Raw genomic sequence first — 23,518 nt, forward strand, 5'->3', positions numbered from 1 at the left:
AACATTATTAAGGATTACAAGTAAAGCACGGGTCGCAGGTTCTACCTGTGAGCACAATAGTGAAATCAAAGCTCCATTGTGGCTATACAATGCAGTCAAGTGGTTGGCGGGGCTTTGTGTACACCGTCCACTAGAACTGCCTGTTGCTACGCTTACAAGGCACGGCGCAGTCCGCTGCCAATTTTTTTCAAGCCTAGTCACTTTTTGTAGCTTTGTAATCTCAAGATCATTGCTTCGAGCCTTCAAAATTGGAATCCTCTTACGTCATTGTCGAAAGAGTATTTAGTTCAAATATTTTATTTGGATTTTTCCCACAGCAGGGTGTAGGTAATATTCGAAGTTCAAGTTTATTTAAAACATGAATTGTTCATGACAATTGCTCTAAATTTTCTCTTGTCAAAAATGTAGAGGTACATAAAATATTGGTGTAATATTTTAATCTCTCAGATTTAAGAAACTCCCACCGTAAATGTGGAGAAATGTCTGTAACGGTTATTATCTTATTTGCTGGATTATTTTTTACTGCACAATAAATCAACAGCCTCCGAGCCGATCGTAAAATCGTAGATGACATGTAGGTAGAGCAGCACAGCCTTCTACGAGATTAGATTAGATTTGATAAATCGGCAAAAGTCTTGTTCAGAATATTAGAATATACGTATTTTTTGCTTAATATTCGATAGATTTTGCCTTAAGAGATATGAAAGAAACTTATGTTTTTTGGTCCACAGCAAATTAGCGGAATCTCGTCTATAAACTTTTTATACTAGAACTTCAGATTTAAGTTTTATATTTTCTTCTTAATTTTTTTCAATATGTTTTATAGAACTTAGGCATTCTTTATTTTCAAAGTACATACGTTAAACCCTAGCTTATTTTTTTATAAATTCCATAATTTAATTTCAGTTAAATTTTTAATCTTGCGTTTTTAATTTTGAACTACGGCACAAGTATTGTGTAGATATTGTAACAACAGCCTAGACCATACAATCACAGCTTGCTGTTTTAAGCCAAGCTTCAATAATACTGGGAATATTATCGCGTACTGTGACATGGTACAATCTTAGCAATTCTAATTCGGCAAAGCATAGTGGATAATATGGACGTATATCTAACTCTTAAGGACTGGTTGGTTAAGGCTAGTCTATCCATTAATGTGTCGATATCTGCCGTGATAACTTCAGCACTGTCTAACAAGTCGCTATGGTTTTAAATGGAATCATATCAAATTATTTCTAGCTAGCATTAAAATGAACTGGAATTTTGTTAGTGATTTTTGTAATTCATTAAATGGTACATTTGTGTATTTAATATGCACGTCTATTTTAAATAATATTTATCTACAATGTTTGAATATAAAACTGTTTTTTTATTAATAGTACTTTATATTATATTCGTGTACACATTGGCATCAAATTAAATGTAAATATCCCGCTGTCAATACCTATCAAATAGTCCGGTCAAAATTCAACTGTACAAGTGTATTAATTAGTGTTTTGTAACAAAGCCCAAATAGCTATGTAAACGTAAGCTATAAACAAAATGGGCAGTTTGTATTCCACGCAGTCCTGCGGGGAACTACCGACCACATTTCGGGTGGTCTGTCACACGGACTACAGTTCAGCAATGCGCTTGTTGTTCTTAAACCCAGATTTTGAATATGCAGCCATTTTTATCAGGCGTCTTATTACTTGCATAATAATCCTACACCCTACTAAGAAAGCTACGGTCATCACTTCTAATTAGGTACGCAATCACTTACGGCTAGATGTTAAGCGTCAAATTAATTAAAAACAATTCTTTATACGCAGTTAGCAGTAACTGTTTATCGATCGTCAGAAAAAATGGTTTCTAAGTCAGATACACGTACATTAGCATGATATATGGCTGAATTCTTTCGATAGTATTCAGAGGTAATTTATAAGCAAATGAATTTTCACTAATGTTTAAATTGACAACGCATTTTGGTGGTAAAGCAGCTCAACATTATATTAGATCTCTCGTTTATAAAGATTAGTATTATACTAAATGGCTAAAACGTTTTGCCCGTTAATGTCTTATTAATTTAGCAACATTCCTAACCAGATTTTTACATTTAAATTAGTGGCAAAACCTGGTAAAGATGCCATAGAGAAACCTGAATGTAGCTTAATGAACTTTGTCGCATTCACCTGTCTAAGCGGCCAGTGATTTATTTATGACTCAATTTAACAGGCATTAATCACCAATTAATTTGAGAAAACTATTATTTAATGTTTTACGTTTGCATGCACTATTTTAAGTACTTAAAAACTACTTATAACCCGATGCAATCAAAATTAAATGCCCAATAATATTTTACAAAACTAAGGTCGGATGGCGTGGAAAATAAACAACGACGAAGGTAACAGACGCAGCCGCCACCTAGAAACATTAAAAATTATGTTTCAGATCATTAATACTAAACGTAGAAACTTAATAATTTCCGCCTATTATACATTTTGTAATAAAAAACGCATTCTTGGATACCAGCCAGTATCCCACTGCGTCGGGGTTGGAGATTCGACTTTATGATGTACAACCTTAATTAACTAACAAGCAAATCTCGACTGTGTGACGCAGGCAATAGAATTCAACTCAACAGGTGCGTTTTCGTTATACACAAAATACAATACGGTGTTAATAATAAAGAATATGTTTGAGTGTTCGAAATGTAAAGAAATCAAAGGGCGAGGCATCTGCCACCCCCAACTGCTCGTCGTAATCATATCAATAAGTTAGGCCGCAAGTTTATTTTTATCGATATCAATCGATCATAATGTCGTGTGTTAACGATACCATCAGATTCGTTCCTTTTGATTTAAAAATCGAGTGTTTTATAATTATAAGCGATCGAGACTCGAGTTTTTTCGAAACGCTGATTTCTATCAGTGATTTGTTATTTGAGAGAGAACCACAAATTAAGGTACCTACTTAATTATAAATCTATCAGGCGGACGCTCGAGGTGGTTCACACTCTTTCGGATGAGAGAACTTTGGAAACGTTCGCAGCGGCTCAGCAGCGCTGTCAATACGATGCAAACGTGGATAACATGCCCCGATAAGCAGATAAACTTGAAAAGGACTTGTGTAGTTTAAAATTAATTATCTTCAGACTATACAAAGGGGAAAGATCGAGGCACAACGCTATGCGAAGATCGTTCAGAATGCATTTGTTTGGTAGATATGCATCAAGACGTTTGCATGTGTTTTCTGAACAATTCTCATGGTAATGTATGGCATTCGACGCATGATCGCTCACGGGTTTCGGGTCCCCATGGCTTGCACTCTGTACCCCAAATGAAAATAGAACATGACGAAACTAAGACATGACAAAAGACTGAATACATTGTCATGCAAGTACCCTTTTAGTACAAATAGACCACAATGTGTGCAATACATTGTAGTCTTTAATTTTCAAGGCAAACAAAAAACACGTTTGAGGAAACTGATTCCATTTTCAGATTTTGTCTGATCTCTACATATTTATGTGAATTATAACAACACTATTATCAATGGTACGCATGTTTCTTTAAATTACAATATTTATTAGGTGTTACATTGTAATGGAGTAAATAGAATTGAAAGAGGCACCGCATTCGAGTCCTATTTAATCCCGAATTCAAGTTTTGCAACCGTCCTAGCTTGCAGACAGTTTATGACGTGAAAAACCGCAGTACGACGATCGTAAGATCCTGATAAATACACTGCTGAAATTATAATGATCGAGACAGATGCACTTTTGACATACGCCCGAACAAAAGGCCCGTTCGCACGCTCGCCACAAAACAACTTTTTTTGTAGAAGCCTTCGAACGGAATCTAAACGCGAATCACATTGTGGGATCCTGCCTTCTTATTTCAAATTTTAGTTTTTTTTTCCTTCTGGCTACTTGGAAATGTTGGCGATGTCTTACACTTCATTTTCGGGAAGAACGATTAAATTAAAATTAAGTTTTTTGACAAATTGACTGCAGTGAGAACTGTAGTCCGTAGAACTGAAGGCATTGGAGTGTACCGTTATAATTGGTACGTGCGATGCATTAGCAGTACAACAAAGTAGCTAATTTAGACTTAAGTAGTTTTGATCTTATTTGAAATTGGACTGCTTACAATTAGAGTTAAAAGCTGGTTCGTAAATTGGAAAAGATCTCGATTGAGATAGCCATTATTTAAATTCGATTGCCGTTGAAAAGATTTTCGTTTTGAAGTAAGTTTTATTTTTTTAAAAGTCTTTCGTGTGTATCATCTGACCTAGATTGGCGATAGTCTTTGTCATCCTTATCAGCCATAATTATGTTATGTAAACTTGTAAACGAGTTGTTTAATAGCTAGTGGACATTAGAGTTTAGCACAATCTTCTTATCTCATTTGTTTTCATCAATATTAAAAACGTATTACGAACAAAAACAACATAATTATGATCACATACATCTTCTACAAATATTTTTAAACTCGTCCCATAAAGCATACAACATTTTTGGGAATTTTCGGTGGGTCTAAAGTACATTGTGAAGAAATATGATTTAACTTCATATAGAGCCGGACAAGAATGTGACATAACCAAGGTTATATGCGCTCAGAGCTGACAGTCGGTCATAAATCGTTGACGTAAAAACGAGCGTTATACCACACCACTCGACGACCAAAATGGACGATTAAAATCTGAAATAAAACTACAACACGGCATGCTTTTGTCTTACTGTTGTAGACACGACTACAACAGGCTTTTATCTGTTGGACGCCGGTGCCCGTACCTTATATTAAAAAAAATATGGAAGGAGCGATGGCGCGCGCAGGTAACCCGGCCATTTTGTTTCACGTTTTTATTGTTATTCTTATTCAATAATCCGCATGTTTTATGGCTTGTTAGGCAGTTTGTTACGATTCGAGGTTACTAATTAAGTAACGGGAAACACCAGTAGCAGGAAATGTTCATTATCTGAACGATTTTTGGGGTTCCGTGCCCCGGGGTACTTCAGAATTGCTTTTACTCTCGTTTGCTCGTTTAAATAAAGATTTATTAAGTAAAGTGGCCACTGGTGAGCAGCTGGTGTAAATTTAGGTGAGATTATGTGTGTAGCAGCAAATGTTGAGCACGAGTATTTCTTTTTATGTTTTTCGCACCCAAGGAAGGTTATTTTGATAAAGTCTTGAGTGTCAAGACAGTGTTGACACTCAAAGAGGTCGGTTAGTTGAAGGACGAATGCGATAAGTTCTTCGCAACTTTTACGGACATAATATTATGAACCAACTGAATATACTTTACAAAAAAACTTAACAAGTTTTATCATAACGTTTAAATTTGCTGTAGCTTGTCTCTTTTTGTCGTGTTCGAAAGGCAGCTATTACGAGAGCATTCGCTAATGATATGTTTGGAAGTGGCGTGATAAACGGGTCTTAGTCCATCGTATCATTAATGATAATAATCTGAACTAATGATTAGGTATCAAAAATGCATCCTCGTAACAAACAGGAAACATAATGTTTACCTACCAACATTTTTTATGTTAATCTGGAGTCGCAATGTAAAAAATCTCATTTATTTTAATTAATGCGTAATTGACGATATCCCGTGATTATACACGATTATACTGATGAATAACTCATTGATAAGTTGACACAACAAAGGTTTTACTGTTGGCAACCTTTTTAATTTATTCGAATGTGTAACATCATTACAGCAACATACACAATATGTTTGGCAGGGTCTAACTACTCATATAAATAGGTACAGATAACACCCACGATAATATAATTTAACAGAAATCTATAAATCACACATTTAAGTTATCTATTAATAAGTTTTAACTTAGCGCAGGCAGAGTTAAGTATATTTTCAGATAGCTAATCATTTTTAAATGAAAAAAGCAGAGCAATTTATTAAATAAAAAATAATTATAGTAACACGTGATCTTGTAATTCAAATGTCTTTGTCAATTAGAAATGGTATCTTCTCCAACATTTGAGCTTGTTCTTTACAGTATCGACAATCGCTTAACATTATAGTCATTTAAAAACTAATCAAAACACATTTTTTTCATGTATACAGGGATAGGCATCATTTAAGGGTGGTACATAATCAGTACTATTTTATTTTCCTTTTATTTTTATGCCATGTACTAGAAAAGACGACTTCACATCATCCTGATTGCTACACGAATGAATCATCATCGGCCTACCCTTTTCCCAACTATGTTGGGGTCGGCTACCAGTCCAACCGGTTTCAGCTGAATACCAGTGCTTTACAAGGAGCGACTGTCTATCTGACCTCCTCAACCCAATTACCTGGGCAACACGATACCCCTTGGTTAGACTGGCTGTCAGACTTTTCAAGCTTTTGACTACCTGTAACGACTGTCAAAGATGTAGGAATAAAAGCCGGGACCCACAATTTAACGTGCCCTCCGAAACGCGGAGGAACTCGTTAAGACAAAGATGGTCACCCATCTACGGACCAACCGCGTCAAGCATAGCTTAACCTGTGATCGTTTCACTTATGCGGTTGTAGCTTAGCCACGAGCTCCTCTAGCTCCACGTATGAATGCGGATATCAATACAGATGTTCAATTCTTTACAATTCTTATAAACTTCCACGTTTCCTTTTAAGTATACTTGCATTTCAAGTATTATATCTAGTGATAAATATTAAAAATTATAAAACTTGAAGAATCCTACTCTATCAGGTTGTTCTAGAGTCTTGTGGGAAACTCGTGTTTCTAGGAATTTTAAGACACAGGTATAAATTCCGCGACCGTTGATGATATTTATGATGTAAATTGATCCGTACCAGAAGTATTTTGGGAAAGTATTATACTCGTATATGGTAAAACTAGCTGTTGCCCGCGACTTCGTCCGCGTGGTTAGAAGATATAAGTTATAATTTATACCTGCCTTCTATCTATCTATCCGCCTTCTATCTTGTAGGATTCAGTCAGCGTTTGCAATGTAAGCGCAAAAAATGTGTTTTTTACGACCTCACATTAGAAACCTCAAAAATTGTAGCCTATGTGTTATTCTGATGTATAAGCTATATTGTGGTAAAGTTTCATTCAAATCCATTCAGTAGTTTTTACGTGAAAGAGTAACAAACATCCATACATTCATACTTACAAACTTTCGCCTTTATAATAGTAGTAGGATGAGGTAAATATAACTAACTTGTAAATAGAGATGTATTTTGTACAGTGTCAGTCTTCAACAAAAATATTATGCATTTCTATACTGCCGTATATTTCATTTCGCCTAATCTTAGTAATCCATCCTACCATAAAGCGTAAGATTGTTTAACTCGTATTAAACGCCAGTGTTTTTGCTCTGAACTAATAAGAGTGATTGAGGTCACCAAGCCAAACAGTGCCGATCGCCGTATGGGACAAGCGTGATCCACGAATGATTGTATTGAGTCTCGGTGTCTTTGTGAAATTACTAAACTCTTATCTACTCTCCTTCTACTGTACTTACCGTTCTCCTCAGGCATAAATGCCGAAGCTGCTTGTAACAAAACGATAGACTCTTTAATATTGAAACAACATTGAGAAGGAACTTTGGGAATGTCATAAGAGTTGATTATCAATAACTGTTTTTCACTAAAGCTATTATTTCTAAGTCTCTTTTTTTTTTCGGAATTTTTTCAGATTAAAAATGATAATACTTATTTTAAGTGTAATTGAGTAAAAAGGAGGATTCAGATGTATTAAATACTTACTGATTTCATCATAGGAAATATCCCAGGCTGCGTGTAAGAAATAGAAGGAAATAAGTACATACATAATGACAATATACATACATAGGTAAAGCGGGAATATTTTTTAAAGTTGCTATAAAGATAAGTAGCGTTAGGCCAGCACACAACTACACTAAAGTGAGAGAGAAGAGAGTAAGAACTCCTTATCTCTGTCTCTCTTCTAGATCTAAAATCATTATTTAAGAAGTAGAGTCAGTTCTTAAAACAAGACTTCATATGTGAAAGCAAGACACCGCTATACAATGCTTTCCGATAAAGGACTGCATTTCTTTTTTTTAACTTGATCATTTTGTTTTGTTCACGCTAATTTAGCATCCGTCAAAACGTCCTCAAAATAAAAATATCAAAACGATAAACCTAAAGTAATTATGTAGATAATAAAGTATTAATTAAGTGTGAGACTTTGATAGTCTTAACCTAATTTACCCGTATTGTAACCGGTATAATTCTCACAACTATTATTATTTATAACATACTTAAAGGGTAATTTGGAAATGGTACATTGGTGACAACTTCCTTACAGCTAGCATACATGTAAACTTACTCTCATTTTCCAATGCAATTGCTTCGTCTAAGGCTGCATGTAAAAATAGGTTATTAAACAAACTTATTATACGCTTATTAAACGAGATACGAAAGTATCTGCCGCGCGAACGCTTTCACATCCTATATACAGCTAAAGGAAACGGCATAGCAAATTCATCTGTTTTGTGTTTATAGAATGACTTCGGCATAATCAGTGACAATTAAACCGTTGTCCTGAGTGAAACACTGCCGCGTGAAAATTAGTCTCAAGCTTTATACTATCTAAAACGCGGCAGAAATGTGTGAAACAAATGCCGCGAGTCACAATCCTGCGCGGTTTTAGAACGGAACCTTTATGAATTTCGATTTTGCTTAAATATTTATTGATTCGGAAAATAAAATCTCTACAGTTCTTATCAACACTAAACTTACTGAGATTTTGGTATAACAATGCCTCTTCCTCAGCTGCATGAAACAAAATTAATTTCTATTGAATTTATATTTCGATATTGAAATTAAGCAACCCCGAATATAGGAGTACGTAAACAAATTCAAAAGCTTCATCATCATAAGTTTATTGGACATTTCAACTTTAAGTAAAACAGGTGGAATGCTCTAAATCAAAAAAAGTTTCCGAAGATTGAAACAAAAAAGTTTAGCTCCAATAAATCTGAAGATTTACTCCTAAAACTTACTCATGTGTCCATTATCCAGTACTTCAAAAGCTGCGTGTAAAAAAATTTTACGAGTAATACTAGTACAAAAAGCGTTTAAAACAAATCATATAAACATTCAACATTTAATTACATCACAACATATTAACATTAATTTTTTATTATATTTCATAGTAGTAAATACATCACTTACAGAAATTCCCCAGAAAATGCGGCGGAGCTGTGTGTTATAAAAATAATGGGACATCGAAACTACATATTAGTTTTTTGAAGCTGAATATACAGTATTCTTTTTAAACATCAAGCACACTTAATCCTCTTTTGCAATGCCTATGCTAGCCAATTTACAGCTACTTACGAAAATATGGAAGGATTCGTTTTAATCCCGGCGCTGCTTGCAAGGATAGTTTGAAGTTTTAATAAAAGGTTAATTTCATTAAGCAGGCGGGTTTGCAAACTTACGCTTAATCCGTGTTTTTCTTGCAAGTATTTGTCTCATCATTTTAATCTTTGTCCTTTATTAATAAGGTTCAAATGTATATAAATAACATTGTTATTTGACCTGTCTTATTCATACATTCGAATCGAGGCTGATACTCACTTGGATCATAATTAGCTAAAAGTATGTTTTATATCTAAGGCGTGTTCACTTGCGACCAAGCTTGGTTATATTTGCATAATTTCGGTTATTCTTCCCCATTTTCAAAACAGACAAATTTTTTTACTCGACCAGTATTAACGAAACATTTCAAAGAACACAAAATACTCATTAAAACTAAATTACGAAAACACATAACTTAATTAAAATTGCTCAATTGCTTCCACGCAGCCACTTAACATAACTTATAACTTAAACCCCCTTTTTGCGTCGGGGGTTGAGTATATAATTTTTTTTTAATGTTGAAAACTGGTAACACTTACACAGGTTTCTTAGAAGCATTTGATCTTCCAAAGCTGCATATAAGAAAAGGTATTAAAACGAGACTGACATTCAATGTAAGCGAAACATACAATGCACTTGGATCTGTTGAAGGCCAAACAAAGTGTGTTCAAAAGACAAACATCATTTGATTTTGATATCACTCGTCACAATGACTACTTACAGAGACTATTGTCAAAAGACGTAATTTGTTGCCCAGCTGCGTGAAACAAAACAGTATAAAAATAATGAAATAAAATTAACGAAAGTAAAAAAACAAATACTCGTTTTTGAAAGCGCCTAAAATTTCCTTACATGTTTAGATTAACATCATCACTTTATATTATGAAACAGAAGCGCTTTTTCTGTCCCTATCTCCCCTTGACTACTTAAATCCTTGAAACTACTCGATGGATTTTGATGCGGTTTTTTTAATAGATAAAGTGATTATAAATGATAAAACAATAAGTTCTTTTTGGTAGGACGTACGTATTTGGAGCTACTTTTGATCGTATCGTAACCTAAAATGTATTATTACACCAAAAATTAAAAAAAAAAACTGTCAAACTGGTCAAGTACAAGTTGAACTCGTGTGCCTAAATAGCACAATATTTCTTTTAAATTTAATATTTCTTACGTCCCCATTCATCCTCTCAAAAACTTTTTAAGGGAAGGAATAGCTGGTGGATGGGAAGAGAATCGTTAATTTTCACGTATTTTATTGAGATTTAATTATTGAATGACATTTGAATATTAATGCAGGTAGTAATACTGGTAAGCTTAAATTCTTAGGAATGTACTCTCCATTCTCAAAGAAGTAAGCTAAACAAACAACATGTACAGATTTAATTCCTTCATTTAACACCAGTGGACAAAACTTCAAAATCGTTCCGTTTTTTAATCGAACGTACGGAACTCTAAGAAAGGAATATATATTATAAATGTGGATTACATTAAAAGCAGGTCATCGTATAATTTAATTGATACCAATGTCATCTACGTGTTTGCTTGTTCTACACAGATTATGGTTTCAGGTATCCAGACTTGGGTACAAAAACCATTATTTTCATCACTGATGGACCTTTTATGATAAGAATTATTTAGAAAAACATGGCATCCTGCGCACACGAGACCTGCAAGAGCTTTAAAGGTAAATTGCAGAACATGATTTTTTTATTTATTTAAGTAATTCCATAACATAAGATAAAATTTACAATATTTACAAACAATCTTAAGGTTAAATCTGTACATATTGCTCGATTAAAACTTACGAAACTTCTTGATCACAATACGATTTTCATTTTCTTCAGGAGCTGCACAAACAAAAGAGATTCAAAATGAAATCAGTTAAACAAGCAAGTATTTTCGAAGTAACTGAAGAACGATCAATTTTAAAGGTTTGGATTGATTAATATTAAGGCGTTTTACTCACCGTACTCGGACCCATTGTTCGTGAACATAGCTGCAATAATAAAATGTGGTGATAATAAATGGGTTCTAGGTTCAATTTAGAAGATTAAAAAAAAAAGAATTTCTATAATACACTCACTCAGGTTCTTGATGATCATGCCTTCAGCGGAAGCTGCGTGAAACAAAAGATACGTTTGAACTGTAATCATTAAAGGCTAACAAGTGAGCTCAATGTAATAATTTTGTATATTTTTGGTATTATGCAATATGTACTTACTGTAGTTCAGAACCACATAGTTGCCCAAGACTGCATGAAACAAGAATACTGTTAAAACCGTGTAAACCATTTTTGAATATCTAAGTAGCTAGATGACGACGTAAGAATAGAATAGAATATTTTTATTTTTTGACCACCTTTGGGTGGATATGAAAGATAGAAATACAGAGGTAGGTGACTGGTGCACTATTGTGAATAAGTACGTTATATTGTGACACATAAATAAAATAAATACATACATATGAAGAAAGAAACGGGTACTAAGCATTTCAAGAGTTACTAAAATAATTAATTAATTAAGATTTCTACTCCGAACTTACAAATAAATTCTTTGACCATATAACCGCGATCGGGGCGAGCGGCTGCGACTGACAAAAGAGATTCGGGGTTACCTCAGAGCTTGTTTTTTTTTTTAAAAGCTTTCGTAAATAAAGTACAGAGCCCAGGTTGAACAACTGAATATCAGCTACATCATATGGTACCACTTACTTTGTTTGTCAGAGTTGGGAATTGCCACAGCAGCTGGTAATAAAAAGTAATTTTGAAATATAATGAAGTTCTATGTTCAAATTATTAGTGTTTCAGTTAATTATTTTTAACGGTTTAACTTACTCGATTTCTTAGTGATTTTGCGAGCTTTCTTCCTCTTCCCGTGGGCTAGAGGTAAAAAAGGATTTAAAATTAGCCGCGACCGTACTGAGCAACATATTATTATTATTAAATTTTCGAATTTATTTGCTTAAAGTCACAATAGTATAACTAACCTTTTTGCTTGGCAGCCACTACTTTCTTATCAATTTCCGCTTGTAGTAAAACTAGTTAAAAACGATGAAGATTAGTTTAAATTTAGAAGTTACATTAGCATACCAAAGAAGTAAATAACATATGATTATGATACAGAAAACGATTTATTTTAAATGCTGCTCTTACCGAGTTTTTTCAAAAACTCATTGGGATCAGACGCTGCTTGTAAAAAAAAGCAAAAAATTGTTGTCGTTAATTGCAAGTATATTACTATCTCTTAAATTAGAATATCATGGGTCTGGAAGGGGAGAGTCGTGTCTAAAACACTTCTTATATGGAGAAACATAAAGTTATATAATATAATACATTTGTTCACTACTTACTAGAGTGGTCGAGGTCACCTACGCCTTCAGAGGCTGCGTGAGAGGAAACAAAAGAAAACAGGTATATAATTGGCAATGTTGAGAAAATTTATTGTTTGTTTTGTTACAGCTAATATTAATTGCTTATACATAACTTACGCATTCCCTCCAGATCGAAATCGTCTTCGAAATCATAGTCCTGGTCAAACTCTGCGTTGAAAAAAATAATTAAGAATGAATACCGACGTATTTTGGTATATCTATTTTATGAGTAGCTTAAAAGACTCCTTACTCTGAATCTTAGAAGTTGGATCCTGTTCGTCAGCTGTGAGGAACAAATGTCAGAGTTAGCATTTCATTAAGATCAAGATTTTGTTTAAAAAACATGCAAACAGCTACCATGCAACTAAAGTACAGAATAATGTATTATGCAAAAACTGATTTGAGACTTTTGTCTTACTCGAGAAGTCCGGACTTTCTTCGACGTCCTTGCCTGGGTTTAAAGAAGTACATTTAGCAATTTTATACTGTATTTTAGACAAATGCATGAATACTATTTCATGAATAGATAAAGAAGTTCGTTATATTTCCTACTTACTCTTTTCTGGCAAGTATATTTTATCTCCTCTTTCGGCGCCTGGTAAGAAAAGAAAAGGATATTGAAACCTTTTTGAATCTATTTCAGACAATTCAACAATATTTAAAAAAAATCTCATAACTTACTATATTGTTTGAAAGCCACATCCTGTCCAGGGGCGGCTTTAAACAAAAATAATTTCAAATTAATTATTTCTTTTGAAAGTAACTACAGTTGTAGGAGAAACGCCAGCAATGAACACAAAGTCTTTTACAAGACTTTTAAATGGTTATTGCAATGCCGCGGGCGTTTACATTATAACACTTACAGGGGCTTTGAAGTTATACATTGTTTTCCGAGCCTATATAAAACAGAGAAGGTGAGAATATCATATAAATCGTGTATCGCACTACTTCGCAAGCTTATTCATAAATTACAACTAAAGGATTCCGAAACAATTGCACCCTAATGACATAGAATCTCGTTTCGCATATTCTACTCTTACCAGTCCTGCCATGAATGAGGTCATCCTCATTTGCTGCATGAAACAAAATAAGAAACATCCCATGAAGGAGTAGTTATTAACCAACCAGGGCCCCGATTCTGCTATTCACAACGGCCGATGAATGAATAGCAGTTGGATTAAATTTGAAACTATTTCTGTTCTCTTAATCATTTTGCCAACACAATTAATTGGAAATTCCTTGAATTGACGGTGAATGTTCCGCCACGTACTGAATTTCCAATACTTGTGTTAGAAAAATGGTCAGAATAATACGAGTATTGCGAATTTAATCCAATTGCCAGCAGAATCCGGGCCCAGGTGATACGTAGTCTGACTTTTTACATGTTTGATATTCAAACTTTAATTAGTTTGGTTTGGGATTCTCTTTTTGTTTAGTTTTATTGGCTTTTTAAAGATCTACGAATTGAGTAGTAATAGAGATGATTTTGATCATATGTTTCCAAGATATTACCAACTTTTTTATAAAATCACATTGCTTACCAAAATCTCCAAAGTCGATTTGTTGGGCTGGGGCTGTAGGTAAAAAAAAAGAATTAAATATGTATACAATTTTGTATTTATAGCTAAGTAACTTAATTAAGGATATCCACTTACGAAGCTCTGCCAGCGCCATGTTAAAATTGACTTTATCCTTTTTATCTGATCCCTTATCTGCTTGTAACAAAAATGTTAACTATGAAGTTCTTCATTTATTTGCATTGTTTTAAAAAGAACTAAATACTTTTCATATTTCTTACCGGTCTTGAGAGCAGTTTGTTTTAATACCGGTTTTATTGGCACTGGATCTAATAAAGAAAATTTGTATTAATGAAACCTTATAACAATTTGTTACTAAATAAACTAATAGAAATTCCTGCTTATTCTAAAACTTACGCATGTATCCAACTTCTAGATCCACGACTGCGTGTTTCACAAAACATTGGAAATATTAATATTCATCGTAAAAAAAAAACATTTCATTTATTCATAAATAAAATGAATAACAAAGACTTACCATTAGCGCCCCATAGTTGTTCCTGAATGTTCACTGCGTGTAAAAAAAAAACGATTAAATTGGATAAATCCGACATAATTTTCAAAACTTACTTTAAGTGAGGAAAGAGGTTTTAGGTATATACAAGTGTAAACAAGATGGCAACACTAGACTTACTGAGATTTACAAAAATATTCTTTAAATCTGGCGCTGCGTGTAACAATATAAAAAAATAATGAACTTCTAGATTTTAGAGACAAAATAAACACATCATCGTCTACACATTGTATAGGAACTAAGTATTGAAAAAATAGTTTATTACGTACGCAAGTTGAATCGCGAACGGAGCCGCTCGGCTATAAGTAAAAAAATATGGAATTATTATTAGAATAATATTTGTAAAATGTAATTTTCTAAATCATGGCGTGGAAAACTTAAAAAGATGTTTCCGAATATATCTTACCTATTTTCTTGTTCTTTTTATCCATGTCCATACCTGAATTTAAGAAGGATGAAAGAATGTTAGTATCTTTTCTTTCTGTTGTTATTATCTAAATATTTCGTGACTGCTCTACAAATTTAGGCTTTTATTCGATTTATTCGATTGCTTTTTTCTCCGGTCTATCCCCTAAGTATTGTGTGAGTCATCTAGTCGCTTTTTAACTGACTTCAAAGAGAAGATGTTCTCAACTTTATGTTTCCTACCTCAGAACTTATGTCTGGGTGAATCTGTTTAATGATTATTTTTTCATTCGAAGTGAAATAACCATTTTGTAACACAATTTCATCAAGTTTAGCTCAGTAGTTTTTATTTGAAGTTACTTGTATGTTTTTTGACACACAATATTAAAGATTATTATCAAATTATTGAAGTTACTGAGTCAAAATTTCTTAATATGTTATCAAGTATGAACATCTAGTATTTTGGTACAGAGATAAAGTTGACCTTGAGGAAGAACATAGGATAGTTTTTATCCCGGACTTTTGAAGAGTTCTCTTGAAAACGCGATATATACGACCTCGACGCGGGCGAAGCCGCGGGCGAAAAGCTAGTTACATATAAGTGCTTACCGGAATCAGGGTTTTGAGAATTGAGTCCGTCACGTGCATCTTTGGGGGGTATTCCAGAGGCTGCGTTAAACAAAGACAGAATATGATATAACGCGTCTAAAGACTTATTATTTAATTCAAAAACTACACCAATATTCAAAAGGTAGAGATCGAGAGAGATGTAACTATGCGCGCTCATTTGAGATAAGACAGCTATTTTCTCCTTGCAGAAAAACAGCAATTTGATCCCGTGAAATGAACAAAATACATACTAATTTACTAACTAGTATATAATGTTACTGGACTAATTTTGAAACTGTCAAGTTGCTTGTGTAATTAATTACTAATTTTGCAACTTCAATTGATTTCAGAGCGCTTATTCTTTTTATACAATGAGATTTTTGACGTACTCATTATTTTGCTTACCGGTAGAAGATTTCGGAGCAGTTTTTCCAGTGCCTATTTTGTTGCGACGCTTTGTTTCATAGGCTGCGTGAAAGAATGAGAATTTTATGTGTAATTTAAAGAATGATTTTTATCAGACTGTAGGAAGGAAAGAAATAAATATGTTTTCTCGCTTCACATCATTCAGCATAGGACTACATGGACTACGCCCTTGGCTAGGGTTGAAGATTATTTTTTTATTTTCGAGGTATCAATCGAAAACGGTTAAAGTTTGTTAAATAATGAAATGTATGTGAATTTAGAAATAAATAAATAATATCTAAAATTATCTTATTTACTAACACGTAGTTTTCATGCCACGTATGTATATTTTCTGTTGTGCTTTGTGCGACTTTATTTTGTTATAAACCATTTTTCCCGAATTGTTATCGAGTTAATTTATAGACATAAATATTACTTATAATCATGCTTACCTTTTGTCTTTATTTCGTTGACGAAATCATATGGTCCAGAAGCTGCGTGCACGAAAAGCATTTTTAAATCAGTTTGAATTCGTATAAAAATAACTTAATTATAAAACTACGTTAATATTTGTTTCTTATTCAATATGGCTTAAGACAAGTGGTCATTCGACATGACAGTTTTGTCAGTTCTCATGCTTGCACAAAATTAATCAGTTAAAAAGTAATCTCATTGCTTGAATTTTATGTACTTGAAGTAGCAAATATGACACAATTTCAAGGGCCTTTTACGTGATATTTTTCTACTTTTTTCAGTATTTCTCATAAAACTGCTAATCATGGTCATCGGTATCTGTAATCACAGACGATGATATGTACACACACGTAAAAAGTGTACTAGCAAGTGACGTCAGTCGAGGTTTAAACCACTGTATCCCTTTCATTTCGTTTCCGGACGGACTTAACATATATTTTTTCTCAAATACCCCATTTAGAACGTACAAAGTTATTAATATATTTTCCTACGTCATTAGCAAGTGACGTAAAATTATTTATAATAATGCTTACCTTTGCCAGAATAAGGAGTTGTTGGTTTATTTTCCTTTTCGATAGCCAAAGGATCTGGTCCCACGGCTGCGTGTAACAATGACGATTAAATATAAAATTTAGACAAAACCAAAAATATTTCATTATGTTTGTTCGTTTTGTATCTTTCTAAGTGAGAACTAACTCAACTTTTACTTTTTAGGTGAGAAATTGCCACTTCATCAGAAGGATAATTTAATCTTTTAAAATTATTATTATTTAAGTGAAGACTAACTTAAGTATAAGACGACTTAAGATATGAACAATAAAAATTTGTGGTTTTATTTGTTTTAAAACTGTTTTCCATCAAAATTAGTACTTAACAAAGAGTATCAAGTTATTTATTCAGGTAAATATTACTAGTAATAATACTTACCATTTGGTTTCGGAGTTGTGAATTTACCTTTCAGAAAAGGATTTTTTGCAGTACCAGTACCAGTACCAGTGTTGTCTGCATGAAAAATTAATTTGTATAATTGTAATTAAAGCCTGTAAACTTGTCGCTCAAATAACTACACAAGTTGGTAGAACATAGGTTAAGCTACTCTTGATACGATCCGTATTTCGGCATGCACGTTCAATTGAGGTTCGGGGCTGGTATTAACACTTCTTTGACAATCGATATAGTTAGCCAGAAGCTAAAAAACCAGGGCCCCGATTCTGCTATTTACAATGGCTAATGAATGAATGGCAATTGGATTAAATTTGAAATTATTCCTATTCTCTTAAGCAGTTTGTGAATATAATAATTGGAAGGTAATCGTATTAACCTTGAGTTTACCGAATTTACAATTATTGTGTAGAAAAAATCTTAAGAGAATATGAAGATTGTCATTTTAAGCCAAATTTCAATCATTCATTAGCCATGTAAATAGCAGAATTGGGGCCCAGACAACCAGTCTGACACATTTTTTGGAATATCATATTTACTTACAAATATTTTTCAAAATGTAAATATCTATCTAATAACATACTATCAAGCTAAAATATAGTAATTTAATGACGTAAACTTTAGTTATATCTAACAATTCTTACCATTTTCATGGGTTGGGGTTTCGAGACCGGTGTTATAGTCAGAGGCTGCTTGTAACAAAGTTATTAATCAATCCGTTGTAATGTTTTTTAATAATAAAATTAATTAGCACAATACTTACCATTTTCATGGGTAACCGTGAATGTAGCAATTGCCGAGTTGTTGCCTAGAAAAGTTATCCCAATAGCGGCTTGAAAGAAAATTGAATCGCATTAAAAAAAGTCAAGTTCAACGCACGTACAAATGTTCAAATTCATGTCATGTAGATAATGTTTTTATATTAGAAATTTATTTTGCAATAAAATACTCTACTTTTTCGTCGATTCAAACTTAATTTCTAATGAATACGTATCGATTTGATGGGCCTTATTGATAAACATTTGTTTATTCTTAAGTACAACTCAACCACACAATTCTTCTTGATCTTTCGTTCAGAGTCACGATATTATGATACACATACGTCGTTATACAGTGGTTAATGTCAAATTATTTTTAGTGCCGACTCCATCATTCCTGTAATCACAGTAAGTGGAGCTAGCAACCAGTTTTTGATTCGCCTTCGAATATTATCTCGAAGACTCGGAACATTAAATGTACTGAGTCCCTACACCCTACCATCCTATTGAAACAGGGGGCATACTATAATCTCTTATTGCGAATTGTACTTGTGGAAGTGAAATAGCGATATCCATGGCGTAGAGCGACGTCTCGTTTCCACATCTTTGAGCAGTCGCCGTCAGACCTCCAATTATTTTTAAAGTGAGTGCATTGTGTTTCGTTTTGTTTTAAATAACTGTCATGTTCGTGTATGTAAGGCTGTTATGATAAAAAAAAACATGAAAAACAGAAGCTTAAAACCACGAACCAGTCAGGTTGTAAACAAAATCCCTGGATTAAAATCTGTGCGTTCATTCAGTTAATATGGAAAAAAATAAGACAGAGTCTAAAAACTAAAAACATTAATTTGATCATAACCAAGTTCTTTACAGCCAGCAGGCTTTATACAACTATACGAGTGAACTTCGATGCCATAATATTGAAGCAGTCATGAAGTTAAGCTACGTGTACACTCCACTAAGAAAATAAAAAAAACAACAAAACAATTGTTTCTTTCAATAACGACACTTCCTACGCTTCAATCGTTATATACCTAAGATTGAATTGAATAAATTATATTATATTAATATTCGTGAAAATCTTAAGCCCGTAGGATATTTGGTGGCACTGTCAGGTCTTAGAGCCTTTTCAGACAGGCATTTATCAAGCGTACATAGGTGATCGATGAACGTTTCTATAGCGCAGACAATGCGAAACGAATGCTGGAAATGCCGTAAATCCGACGCAGACGCGGGTTAGTGTGTAAGAACCCTTAGTAGAAACGTAGTATTATAACCAGATGCCTCAGGGCGCTTTTGCGGTTCGCTTTAATGCTTTATTAAAGCACCTTATCATTACCATCTTTTATAATGAAAGTATCGAAATTGATAATTTCAGCCGATAATATTTTTTAATATTCTGCTTCAAAACGTGAACGTTCTTTCGCCTGTGCTTTTATAGACTCCTTTTTAGACTGTTATAAGAAAAGCTATCGAAGCCGTCTTTTTTCTTGTTATTTTTTTATTGATTGCAGAATGTTATTGTCATGTCATTCCATAAACGTATTGTAGGGTTCTGATTATGGGTGTCGAAGACCAACGGAAATCCTGAATAACTAGCAATCCAAAGGAGATAAAGCCAGCCTCGATTCACAGTTAAACGCGAATTACACATTTTTTCATTTCTTGCTATGAATATCGAGTGTTTAATACGCTATTCCGTTTTGCTATAAAAATGTTATTAAAATTCCTGAGAGATTAAATCCTAGGATCCGTAATTGAGAATATCCCCTCGGAGTTCGTGACGTCAGAATTTGATCCCAGCACTAGTAAGAGCATTAACTGCTACTGTATGTTATTCTTAATTCATTTTGACTACAAAGTTAAATAATACAGGAGACAAACATTCAAATATTTAAAACAAGATTTGGAAACGAACAATACTTATTAAATAAGATGATATCTAAAAATAGTTAACCTTGATAATTCTTATCTATGACCAATGAGTCACATTCAGAAAAATTAGAGATGATGTGGTAAAATTTAGATTCGTTTGATAAGGTCTACAATAATCCCTAAATATAACGATCTTCCTCTAAATATCACTTTTGAAATGCAGACTCAATGCCCAATTTAATAAGATATGATTTTCTTCATTGTTATTTGTTAAAGCCAATCAATTCCCAAGAGGCAAAAATTCCCGATCATACTGTTTTATATAGGTAAGTATCCTAGCAACAAACATCCAACATTACTGATGTCCATAGAGAGCATAATAAAGATCTAGATGAGAAATGGTAGCAAGCGGAGACTCCGGCGGGCGTTCGTGCGGATGTCTGCACGCCTCGTCACGAGCCCGCCTCGAGCCGCCACACCGCCGTACATCATACACTACCACCAAATTAAGCCTCTTAAACAACGAATATGACTGTAGAGGAGGCGGTACACAGCGAGACACGTAGCGCTAATGTGAGGTAAGTATCATTCGGAATCGGAGGCCAAATGAACGATTTGCGCTGTGGAATATTACGGTAGCCTATATTGTCCTTCTGTATTTGAAATGATAATATTTGTTGAACAAAACACTCAACAAACTTATCTACACCAGAAAGGTTATTACTTAATGTTTGAATAATTTGCTTTATCAGAAGAATCATCAGATATTTGTTGGTTTATGTATCTAGCATCTAACAAAAGCAAACAATCAACGATAGGTCCTGATAAGTTTGAGGAATCTGATATAAGAATGGTTTAAATGCAAGCAGAACGGAGTTTATTTACCATTTATTATATTACAATGGTTCAGGTAACATTGTCTACTATCTCCAAGTATTTGACTGAAGAAGTAATAGATAAAGCGTTTAAGTTGAGGACGAATAGTGATGACAGTGTGCAAAGTATTGCGATTTCAAGAGCGGCGCCAGCGGGCGAAGGCCTGATCAGTGCAGTATACAGGATTCAAGTAAATGGCAAGATTCATACAGCGACATTCATTATCAAAGGTATCGTTAGAGATCCTCTTTTAAGAAAATCCATTACCTGCGACACGTACTCTAAACGGGAAGTTTACTTTTTTTCGACCATACTTCCAATATTGCGTAAAACTCAGATGATTTCTGGCGCCAAAGAAAACATTCAGGACATTATTCCATTATGCTATGGACAGTATTCAGATGGCAGCGATGACTATATTTTGCTGGCGGACTTGGCAGAAGCTGGATTTGTATCTATATCTGAACTGCCAACAATTTCCGAAATGAACCTGACACTTAAGGCTCTGGCTCACTTCCATGCTGTATCATTTGCATTGAGAATTAAAAATCCAGATATTTTTGAAGAAATTGCCATGGAGTTAAATGAGCTTTATTATAATGAAGAGAAAAGGAATTGGTACGCGAAATATTTTCAGAATGCTATTGAAATAAATAAGAGTGTTCTCTCAGAGTTTGAAAGTCCAGAAAGTATCTACTGTCAGAAATATTTCTCGTTGGTGGACGGTGATGCTTATGGAGAGCTAATGCGAGTGGTATCCTGCCGCGGTGAACACCCCGTGTTTAACCATGGAGACGCCTGGTGTTGTAATTTCCTCTGCACTAAGGAAAGAGCGGTCGTCATTGACTTCCAAATAATGAGGTGTGCTTCACCAGTTACTGATTTGGCGTATTTTATAATAATGTGCAGTAACGTGTGTCAAACCAAAGAGGAATTTCTCGACGCTGTGATTCTTTACTACTCTTCGTTAAAGTATTATTTAGGAGACATGGGTATTGATGCCAGTGAGGCTTTTTCTTTTGATATGTTAATGGAGGAACTTAAGAAGTACGGGAAGTTCGGCATCCTTGCTGCAATCACATCGCTCCCATTGGTGGCAAGCAAGCGGTGCGACACGCTTGAATCATTCGAAACCTTATATTCCGACTTGGATTCCATACCTCTAGAAGTACTTTGGGAATTAACTCCAATTAAAAATGAAGAACACAAGAAGCGAATTGTAAACGCTATTAGAATTTCAGTGGACGTCGGACTTATATGAATACTTTGAAGGAAACAATAAAAAAACCATTATCGTTAACCGTTTCTTACTTATAACGCATTTGTAAAATGTAACGTAGAATCATTACCGAAGTCGATACTCGCGAACAGATTTCTGTATAGATTCGATACAAAAACATCTTTATACGTACAGATAAGCCTTTAGATGAGTCGGCAGTACATTGGAATGTTCGGATTCGTGACCGCTAGACAGCCGAAAACTAATTATCGCGCGATGTCGAAGTGCCGGCCGTTCGGACCAGGCTCGTGTGTATCGAATAGGCTCTCGTACAATCACAACGTACATTTCAAACTGGCCTACTATTACTTGAGGTTTTTTGCACACCACTGTTGTATAGCACACGGCAGCGCTTATTTGTACTCCTTTGTGAATTACGTAGCATTCTAATTAACAATAACTTCTTGCTTAAATCCTCCTTTGATATGCCGTCTTGTATTAAAGCGGGAATCTTGGAAAAATTCGTGAGTTAATGAATTTATGATATTATTATAATCTTTATTTGTTGAGTAAAGTTTTTTTAATTAAATAAGCTAAGGTTGCGTCCCTCACTTTATATAATCTTCTTAGAACATATAAACGTTAGAACGCTTGCAATAAAAAGTAGCATCGAAAGGAATTTATGTGCCATAAAACACAAGAAACACTTGAATAGCATATTCGAATCACATCGGTTTCCTAAAACCGTGCAAATGTTTAAACTTGAATAATTCCAACGTTCAAACCGTTCAAAAATTTGTAGCAAATAGTTGGCAACAGTGAATGTAAATGCGTCGATTTCGCCTTACTTTACATATTAAAACTCAGTGCTCGTTTGAGTAAAATTGCTTAGAAGGATGAGTACCTATAAATTTAAATATGCAAACGGAATGTACGGTTTACATTGAAGGGTTTGTATTATATTATCGGAATTGATAGGTTATTGCCATGCGATGTATATAAATCAAGCGATTGGTTCGATCTCATTTAAAGCGATTCATGTTCACACGTGAAACGGTTGCAATTATCGCTTAGCTCTAACAGACAAAAAAGCGATAAACTTGTCTTGATCGCTGATTCATATGGGAAGGAAATGTACCGATGTGTG

General features: G+C 34.1%; 2 protein-coding genes across 3 annotated transcripts in view; one reads left to right on the forward strand and one right to left on the reverse strand.

Annotated features, from left to right (window-relative positions):
• Window positions 1-23,518, reverse strand: part of LOC113507132 (epidermal growth factor receptor) — a 118,040-nt gene that overhangs the window by 16,732 nt on the left and 77,790 nt on the right. The window contains exons 1-26 of one of the 2 annotated variants that reach the window (XM_026890018.1): window positions 18,407-18,413; window positions 17,629-17,703; window positions 17,235-17,300; window positions 16,680-16,721; window positions 16,228-16,290; window positions 15,823-15,882; window positions 15,215-15,247; window positions 15,078-15,107; window positions 14,773-14,805; window positions 14,652-14,678; window positions 14,516-14,563; window positions 14,259-14,429; window positions 13,399-13,434; window positions 13,274-13,312; window positions 13,136-13,168; window positions 12,968-13,000; window positions 12,835-12,885; window positions 12,697-12,729; window positions 12,500-12,532; window positions 12,334-12,384; window positions 12,182-12,226; window positions 12,059-12,091; window positions 11,890-11,937; window positions 11,570-11,599; window positions 11,432-11,464; window positions 11,315-11,344 (exon numbers count right to left, since the gene is read on the reverse strand). The exons of the other annotated variant lie outside the window; for it this stretch is intronic. Coding sequence (XP_026745819.1) covers window positions 11,315-11,344; window positions 11,432-11,464; window positions 11,570-11,599; window positions 11,890-11,937; window positions 12,059-12,091; window positions 12,182-12,226; window positions 12,334-12,384; window positions 12,500-12,532; window positions 12,697-12,729; window positions 12,835-12,885; window positions 12,968-13,000; window positions 13,136-13,168; window positions 13,274-13,312; window positions 13,399-13,434; window positions 14,259-14,429; window positions 14,516-14,563; window positions 14,652-14,678; window positions 14,773-14,805; window positions 15,078-15,107; window positions 15,215-15,245 — 868 coding nt within the window. The 5' untranslated portion in view covers window positions 15,246-15,247; window positions 15,823-15,882; window positions 16,228-16,290; ... (2 more) ...; window positions 17,629-17,703; window positions 18,407-18,413. Of the gene's footprint in view, window positions 1-11,314; window positions 11,345-11,431; window positions 11,465-11,569; window positions 11,600-11,889; window positions 11,938-12,058; window positions 12,092-12,181; window positions 12,227-12,333; window positions 12,385-12,499; window positions 12,533-12,696; window positions 12,730-12,834; window positions 12,886-12,967; window positions 13,001-13,135; window positions 13,169-13,273; window positions 13,313-13,398; window positions 13,435-14,258; window positions 14,430-14,515; window positions 14,564-14,651; window positions 14,679-14,772; window positions 14,806-15,077; window positions 15,108-15,214; window positions 15,248-15,822; window positions 15,883-16,227; window positions 16,291-16,679; window positions 16,722-17,234; window positions 17,301-17,628; window positions 17,704-18,406; window positions 18,414-23,518 lie in introns of those variants that run through there. 2 annotated transcript variants of the gene reach the window in all.
• LOC113507333 lies at window positions 20,592-22,452 on the forward strand. Its single transcript, XM_026890223.1, has one exon. It carries the CDS (start codon window positions 21,136-21,138, stop codon window positions 22,411-22,413), a length of 1,278 nt encoding a protein of 425 aa, XP_026746024.1. The 5' UTR covers window positions 20,592-21,135; the 3' UTR covers window positions 22,414-22,452.

The sequence above is a fragment of the Trichoplusia ni genome, chromosome 1, assembly GCF_003590095.1.
Source record: "Trichoplusia ni isolate ovarian cell line Hi5 chromosome 1, tn1, whole genome shotgun sequence".
NCBI lineage: Eukaryota > Metazoa > Arthropoda > Insecta > Lepidoptera > Noctuidae > Trichoplusia > Trichoplusia ni.